Source organism: Columba livia, chromosome 8, assembly GCF_036013475.1.
Source record: "Columba livia isolate bColLiv1 breed racing homer chromosome 8, bColLiv1.pat.W.v2, whole genome shotgun sequence".
Taxonomy (NCBI): Eukaryota; Metazoa; Chordata; class Aves; order Columbiformes; family Columbidae; genus Columba; species Columba livia.
In genome coordinates this window covers 24686415-24695145 of record NC_088609.1, presented here as the reverse complement: position 1 = coordinate 24695145, position 8731 = coordinate 24686415, and the positions used below count along the sequence as shown (strand labels likewise).

General features: G+C 44.6%; 1 protein-coding gene and 1 long non-coding RNA gene across 6 annotated transcripts in view; one reads left to right on the top strand and one right to left on the bottom strand.

Annotated features, from left to right (window-relative positions):
- LOC110361442 (uncharacterized) overlaps positions 1-8731 on the bottom strand; it is a 104887-nt gene that overhangs the window by 60034 nt on the left and 36122 nt on the right. The gene's annotated exons all lie outside the window — the stretch shown is intronic.
- The window catches only part of BTBD8 (BTB domain containing 8), a 42159-nt gene continuing 33860 nt past the window's right edge, over positions 433-8731 (top strand). Inside the window, exons 1-2 of one of the 5 annotated variants that reach the window (XM_065072607.1) lie at positions 433-796; positions 863-1048. In XM_065072607.1, the coding sequence (XP_064928679.1) occupies positions 693-796; positions 863-1048 (290 nt within the window). In that variant the 5' untranslated portion in view covers positions 433-692. Of the gene's footprint in view, positions 797-862; positions 1049-2765; positions 3668-8731 lie in introns of those variants that run through there. The other 4 variants (XM_065072609.1, XM_065072608.1, XM_065072610.1 and 1 more) reach the window with 4 other exon arrangements.

Genomic DNA, 8731 nt, shown 5'->3' with positions numbered 1-8731 from the left:
CAAGAAGGCTGGCACTGGGCAGTTTGTTTTTTCCTGAGGAGCACCCACTCACGGGAGCCTTCTGGCCGCCAGCCCGGCAGTGCAGAGCTGCCTGCCATGGCCCCGGCGCTCCTGTCCTCTGTGAGGAGTGCAGCAGCTGGACGTGTAACGGGCAATAACGGACAGCCAGACTCCGATATTAAAACAGCTGGCGCTGCTGTCCTAGGCAGGGCAGGCACCGACTACGTACGATCGTTACTCTCCCTTTCGGATGGAGCGGCACGGACAGACGGGCCGGCACCGGGGCTCGCCCTGCGACCAGCAGAGGGCGCTCCCTCGGCGGCAGCCGAAGCTGGGCGGTACCGCCCCCTGCCGCAGGGGAGGGGGGTGGAGAGGGCCGGGCCTTCCCAGCCCCGCCGGGGGGCCCGCGGGGAAGGGCGGGGCAAGGAGGAGCGCCGCTGGCCCTTATTGGTGGAGGCCACTGCTGGGCATGCCCCCTGCGCGGGAGCGGGGTAGCCCGCAGCCGCTCCGCGGAGACCCGGTGTCTCGGTGTGCGCCCAGCGCCGCGGTCACGGGGCTGCCTGTGGCGTAAGGAAAGCGCCGCTGGCGGCGACGCGCGCTGTCCCGGTTGTTTCGTGGGTACGGCGAGGCTCCCCTTGGCGGCGTCGGTAAGGGACCGTCCGTCGGTCCCCGCCCCGCGTCCCTGGCGGCACATGGCGCGCTGCGGCGCTGCGCCGAAGGGCCCCGGCCCGGCGGCGGTGGAGCGGCAGAGGCTGAAGGAGGCGCTGGCCGAGCAGCTTCGGCAGGACCTCGGCAGGTGGGCGCCGGGCGGTCGGGGCGCGGTTCCCCGCGGGGAGGCGGCGGTAACGGTCCGTTCTCGCAGGTTGCTGGCGGAGGGGACGCGCTCCGACGTGACCATCCGTGTGGGCGACGCGGAGTTACGGGCGCACCGGGCGGTGCTGCTGGCGCGGGCGCCGCGGCTCTTCGCCGAGCTGGGCAGGGGGCGACCGGCCCGGGAGGTGCTGCGGCTGGACGGCGTGGGGCCCGCGGAGCTCCGGCGATTCCTGCGGTGAGTGCGCGGTGGGCGGGGGCGCCGCGGCAGCGGGCACCAAGCTCGGGCTGATAGGCCGGCACAAGCGCTGCCGCTCCTGTGGCCTTCCTCTTCTGTTTTTCCTGGTGTTAACACCTGTTCTAAAGCTTTCCTATTCAAAGCAGCATCTACACAGCCTTCCTGCAGCGTCTGCAGAGAACTTTCCTGTAACTTATTTTCCTCTGCCCCTGTCCCTCTGCAGACAGCAGCACGTGGCTATACTCTCCACCGTAGCGTGGTTTCGTATGGTATGTAAAGGCTTTGTAACAGAACAAGCAGCAAAAATCCCAAATGTATCCTTTTAAATTGTCTGTGCTTGCTAATACCCATGTTAGCAGGATTACCTGATAAAAACCAACGAAGAAAGTCTACTCTAGTGTCACGTTAAAAAAGAGTCACAGATTTGGAAACCTAGGAGGACTTCATCAAGTTAGATAAAGATGAATCAACTTAGAAACTGTGTGGTCATCACTGAAGTCCTAGAGACCAAGGGCTGGGCAAAAGACAGCACAGCTTTCCCACAGAACCAGGATCCCAGAGTGAGGTGCCGCACCATCGGTGCAGCGTGGGGGCTGGCTCCTCCCTGGGAATGGTGCAAGGGTCGGCCTGTTCTCCCATTGCAAGCCATTAGCCTGTATCTGACATCTTGCTTGTCTTGCTCCCAAACCTTTGGTGAGTACAACAGGGGTGTTGGCTGGTGCCCCCACCAGACCTTGCAGTCCTCCTTGCCCGAGTGCCCCTATTGCTTCTTTCAAAGAACTGGGCAGCGCTTCCTTTTCTCTAGCGGAGCTGTGGTGGTGCCATCTGCTTTCTATGAAACAGGGCTGATGTTGGAGCCCATCAACACTTTGGGGCACGCACAGGAGCAGAGTGGTGGCACTCTGGGATTTCAGATGAATTCAGGATGTACACAGAAATGTATGCCCTTGCAAGCTCTGGCAAGAGGAAGGAGTGCCCAAAATATAACCTATGCTGACCTTTCTCTCTTGGTTTCACTCATTCTCTCCTTAAATTTGTAAATAATGCAGCAAGTGGCTATAAAAATAAGTATTAAAGATACTGAAATTATAATAACTATGAAAGAAAACTTTTTTTTAACTGAGAGTAATAGCTAAAAGACAGAATCACTGTGGAACAGGCTGATAAACTGGCATTTGTTGGGTTACTGTCAAAGTCTGGCAGAAGCATTAGCAAAACAAGTGGTAAGAAGCAAAACAGTGTGGGTTTTGTCTTGTATTTTTCTGAACTTGATTATTACTTCCATTTTGTTAATTTGCTTCACATTCATGTAAGTGGTAGCACAGCAGATTTTCATGCAGAAGCATGATAACACAAATAAATTTAAAAGATTCCAAATGAATTTAATTGGGAAATAATTATTGGGAATAATTAATTATTTATCTACTGTTATACAATTTATTTTTTTCTTACATAAGCACTTAATATGCCTACAGTTCATTGATACTTGCTTTCAGTTTTGCCTGTGTTTGTTGAAGGCAGGTAATGATCCCCAGACTCCTACATGTTCTCCAAAAAGCATGGTATCAAAAAACACCTTTAAATTCTAAACAGCTCATCTAACTGTAAACCTCCTGTCTTTTCAGTGTGAGTTTAGATTCTTCAAATGAACCTCCCCCTATATTCTAGGCTGTGTATGAAGTGCATTTGGTAAGAAGGTTGTTTTTTCTTAACTGAGGGGATTCAAGCAGCACTGAAGACTAAGCTAGCAAATGTTGTGAAAATGTGTGTCACAGAACGCAGTGGAGCTTGACCACAGTGAACTATTTTGGGCCAAGGAAGGACGCAGCTTTGGATGAGAAGAGCCTAATTTACTTGTTGGACTGATGACTTCTGCTAACATCAGTGGCTACTGAATCTTGGTCGTTTCTTACTGCTAAGATGCAAATTAATTAGATTTTCGCAAATCCAAACCAGTGCCTTAAATTACTGCTTGAGGTTGCCTGAAAGCTCTCCTACTTGTTGGAGTGTGTGAATTGTGATGAGTTGTAACAAAGACCTGTAGCTGCAGTTGAGCTCTTGAGATAAAGTTGTAGTCTTCTACAGAAGTTCTATGTTTTCTGCTTATAAATACTGTTTCTCCGTAGAGCAGAAGCGGAATACTAATATAGTTATGAAGACTTCATCAAAGCTCTAACAAAATCTCATTCCTTTTCCTGTTTGTGTCCAGCTTTTATTTTAGCTTCCCAAGTGAAAGTGATCTTTCCTTGGGGATTTAGGGATTATTTTTTTTTCTCACAAGCTATATCTGGCATGCATCTCCGTGAGACAGTACTTCCTTTGGGCCTCTGTCTTTCTTCATCAGGAGAGATATAGGCTACATGTCAGTTGTGTGCTGACGGCTCTGCAGCTCCTCTTACCAGTATTCTGAGCGTTTTTGAACAGGATGGAGGACGTGATGAACTTCATGCTGATCTTTCTGGATAGCCTCAGCATGACATAAGTGACTGAGCACTGCTGTGTTTCCCTCCCTGTACTGCACTGTCACAGGACACCAACAAGAAACTGCTGGCCACCAGGAAGAACAGCATGCATATTGTAGACACCATTAACCTGACGTTTTTACCCCATGAAGCTAAGGTAATACTGACTCTGCCCTCTGACACCCTTCTGTCGCTCTTCATAACACAACTAGAAAAGGGTCAACAATTGCAAGTGTGTCGATGGCAGGAGGTTCCTGCTCAAGCAGGGTTCTGCAGTCTGCCGTGAGAAGTGAACAACGTAGCATCCCTGAAGGACAGCAGTCTGTAACAGATCACTAGATCATCAATATCTTGCCTTTTGAGAGGCAAACTGATTTTTACCATTGTGGTCAGAAAAATACAGCTTTAGGAATAAAAATCTAGGTGTTCTCATTGTCTCCTGATATTTATATTAAAGGGATCTGATCTAAGGAAGGACAGAGAAGGACCTAATGACAGTCAGATCCAGTTAAAAACCAATAAGTATGGATCAAATACAAAGGAATACAGTTGTCATTGTGATGTTTACTGCCATGGGGGTTAATTTGCAGCACCAGCAGTTGACTGAAAGTAGACCAGCCAAGGCTTCGACCATGTTATGTTTGAATAGTTCTGTATCAGGAAGCAGAAAGATGCTACATCTAGCTTAAGAGCAGACAAAAACATCCCTGAAAGTAAACTCCTAGACAGCATGATGACAGTAACTTCTTTCTGTAGACTATATGCACACCTTTCCTTTGTAGAATAAGCTTTAGGTGGTAGTGACTGCTATTAATAAAACAGATACCCTGTAGCATTGTTCCAGTTTCATCTGTCACTTAGTCACAGCTCTTGCAATCCCATTGTTGCTCGTGTCTGTCACAATCTTTCCTGTTGGCAGGGCAAAAAAGAAAAGCCAAGACAGAAGGTGGGTTACCTGTTAAAATTATGTGAATTCAGACTGACACTACAGAACATGATGGCTTAGCTCTATTTTCAGCTTGACCTTCTTTTGCATGTGAGGTTTACATAAAGCAGTTGCACCAAATACAACACAACTTGTTTGCAAATATTTGTTCTTTAAATATAATTCCCAGTTACAGTTCCATAATGTTGGATTACAAAGTAGCGAAAAAGGGAAACACTTTGTTAAACAACTTGTGCATGAGATTATTTTTACTGATGGCTAGATTGCTGTAGTCCTTGCTGGATACTGGCTATTTTGGAGGAAACAAAGGTGACTTCTGCTTGTGTATGCTCAATTCCTTTATGCTTGTGCCTCAGCAGTCTTACCCTTAATATCGGCTTCTGCAATCCCCTCCAGTGGGTAATGATTGCAGACTATTTCAGAAGAACAGCATGGCTCCCACGTTCTTGAAATTTTGTGGGTTACACAGTTTACTCTGATATGATCCTTCCTTTTTATCCTCTTATCACTCATGCCCTTTGATGTGGTGTACCCTACCATGCAAGGAGTATCTTCACTGCCTCATGTAACTTGAAAACAATCTAACTGCAAAAAGGGGCTTTCTGTGGCACTTCTGAGTGCATTTAATGGCTCAACAACTATTCCTTGTATTAAGACATAAGGGAATCGGCAATCCAGATGAAAAAAATTGTCCCTCCCAAAACAAACTGAATTAACAAACCCCAACCTCTAAATATGGGCAACATGTGAAATTTGCTGCAACTGTCTTCAACTTTGTGTAACAATAAGTCCTGACTTCTGGACAGGCTTATGTGTAAAGGCTTATGTGAACAGTGAAAACTGAGAAAGTTAAGAACAAATTATTGTGAAACAAACTGTTTATTTCCCAGGTTAAGGGATTAAGGAATTGTCTCCTCTGAATAGCTAAGTTGTTCTAACTGAATGGCTTTCGTTTATCCAGCCACGTTCTCTGGTCCGAGTTCATTACCACAGCACCAGGTTAGTTTGTTGTGGTTGTAAGTATGAGCGAAGCTAGTCATTGAGAATAATTAGACTTTGCTAAGCAAGGAAGGTGGGAGGGCAATAAGTAAGACACTACATGAAGCTTGTAGCTTAGTTTTTATGGTATCTCCTGTTAGGTGAAGAAGGCCTTTACCATGATGGCTTGTTTCTTTTGATGAAAACAGGCTTTGGACACATGCCGAGCAATGGCAGCCTTATCTCCTTTCCGCACACATGCCTACTGAAAAGAACCCACAGCATCTGCACAACTTGTAAATAAAAGAAAAACACAATTTGTCTGTTTTCACTAAATGTATTATCTCCTTAACTACCAAGTAAGCATCCTGTTTTGTCAATCTATTCTAAAGTTAGCATAGTATCTTTTTTTCAGGGCAATTAAACTGAGGCACTGTCACACAGCAGACTTCTCCCCTTGCCTTGTGTGTCAGACTTTTGTGCAGACAGCTTCATGCTATCCATAGTATTTATGACGGAGAAGTTTCTGATTTTCTGATAGACTTCAGCATTAACAATCAGTCTGTGTTGGTAGCTGATTTAAAAAAAAAAAGAGCAAGATAGAAAAAAAAAAATCTTCTTCCATGGCGTTAATGGCTTTTGTTCAGGCCCGCTTGGCAATCTCTTTACTAACGCTCTGCAGATCTGAGCATATACACATGTCCATAACACCATGTACAAGATCCTGTCTATTTAAACAGCAAGTGTCTAAAACTCAAAAGCACTCCTCTACTGACATCAGCGACGTGTGTGCGTACACGTGTGTAGAACTTTAAGGCGAAGGTGGCAGGTAACTGTCCTCTAGACAAGCTCACAGGGAAGAACTTTCACCCAGAGCAGGTGGAAGCAGCGCTGGGGAGCATTCGAAAGGTGAATGACTAAATCATTGAGAAATTTCATTTATGTGCTTTGGGACAATAGGAGAGACTGTCCTAACAGCTTTCAGGAAAGTTTGGTGATAAGGGTCTTAATTTTAGTGACTTTTAGTGTTCCCAGAAGTAACAACAAAAATGGGTTCCTCATTATTTTAAATACGGTATGTCTTTAAAATAAAACTTCCCTTCTTATTTGTGTTGTCTCCATGGTCACTAGTGGCGTAGACCATTTCTGTTTGGGATTTTGTCAGTCTTGCAGACAGCGGGTTTGGCGCACAGTAAGGAAACAGACTTCTTGACTCGAAGGATGAAAGAAGCGGATCATAACTCAAAATTGGTTTTGACCCAAATAATATCTTAGGATTTATTGTTAACATAAAAATGTCTTACTGATTCTAGTCAGTATTGCTTTTGTGGCTGTTCTGAGAATTACATGATTGTTCTAATGAGACTGTGTGGTTTTCAGAACTGCAAGGTGTCACATGTCTGCAGTGGATAGAAACAGGTGGGCCTTAAAATCAGCTCTAAGGCTGAGCAAATTCCCAAAGAATTTTGCATTTTGTTGTGGATGAAAGATTTCCCTAGCTTTTATTTATGCAGGAAGGTACCATTGGATACTCTGCAGAAGACAGTCCAGAAAACTTCACTCTGCCTTTAGAAATGAGCCTATAAAATAAAGGCTGTTGCCAAGCAAAGTTTTCTAGAACAGGTTTTAGAAAGCTGCAGAATCTTCCATCCTGGAAAGAATATCTAATGGTATTTAACTGAGATAAAGGAAAATTTCTAAAACATGCTAAAAACATTCTTGCTGCCTGTGAAGCAGAACAATGGATGCCTCGAGTCTTTCAAAGCAGGAAAGCTACAGTCTGTATTAAGCAGGACTTTAATATGCAGATGTTCTGCTGAGTTTCTGGAAGTAATAAATCCAGGACTGTGGCTGGATTTTAAACATTTACTGAAGTAACCAAGGCTCCTTGAATTTTTATAGGAAAAGGTTAATTTCAAATAAAATAACTTGCTCATATCTAGAAACCAGTTTCCTCATTCTGGTGTAACAACATGCCACTTGTTTTATCTACAGAGTTCCTGGTTGCAGTAAGCATGCCATTTTTATTGACTCAAGCCCTAGTGATAACAGAATTGCGTTCCTAAGGTTTCTTATGTAGATTATCTGAAAATACCCTGAGAAATCCCAGGAGGTTGTTGCCTCATTGCCTACCTTATCAGACTCCCTATAGACATGTTTTTTTAGTTACTGGCAGAAAGTAAGCAAGAATATTAAAATAATGAATTTATAGCAAAGCAGTGTATCTGTTACCACTAATGTTCTTTCTCCCTCCAAGTCAACTTGTACTGTCTTTACATGTTGAATATGCAATAGCTCTGCAGCAAGAGAGCGGGGAGTAAGTAAAGTTCCAGTGCAAGTTTAACCTCAGTGTTATGAATGGCAATTTTCTGTCAACAAACCCTTACTCCAGGGATCTTCCTGCAGTTTTTCATATTCAGTATTCGTTACCAGTTTACTTCTGTAACTGTGGTATTTGCTTACATCTGCTGAAGATGCAGAGATAAGGTGGGAATTATCAGATTTTATCTAGTAGTGCCACTCTCTATGTGACTTCTAGTGACATTTTTTGGAAGATCTGATGTGGAAAAACAACTCGAAGACAAAACTTCAGAATACTTCTGTGGAATTTTGAAATTTCTAGGTTAATTTGCCTTCTACTCTGAATTTCTGTTCTCGAGTCCTACTGCCATAGAGCTGTAAAACACAGAAGTTGGGCACTGAGAAGCGTAGTGAACAGGGAAAATGTGTGGAAGTCATGGTCTTGAATTTTGTAACGAATTGCAAAATATCCCTGCTCCCAGCAAGCAACGCCTGGTCCCGTTCTTAGTAATATGGCATGGTATTACTTGTCTGTGCCTCATACTATTGTTACACCGGGTTGGAAAGTACCATAATATGACAAGCAATAGATGGTCGGGCCAAGTTCATAGGTTAGTTCTGAAAGCACATACAGGTACAGCAACTTTGAAAACCCATGTAAAGAGGGTCCACCCATCTTACTCTTTCAATGTGAAATTTGAGTACACCTGTCGCACGTTTTCCTGGCCCTTGCTTTCAAAATCTAATCAAATATTAAAATTCCTATTCCCTACATCCTTATTTCTTGTCATTGTCTCTTGGTGAGAATGTGTATCACATAAACCAAAACCAAAATTCTGCCTCACTCAATCTTTTAAATATAGGACTTAGGAAGGAAGATGATTTCCTCGTATGTCTTCTCTGCCCCTTTAGAGGACGGTGTTCAAATTACATACTCCAATTACTGTGGTCCCAGTATTAACAATAAAGCCTCTTTGCCATGGAGTGACTCAATGC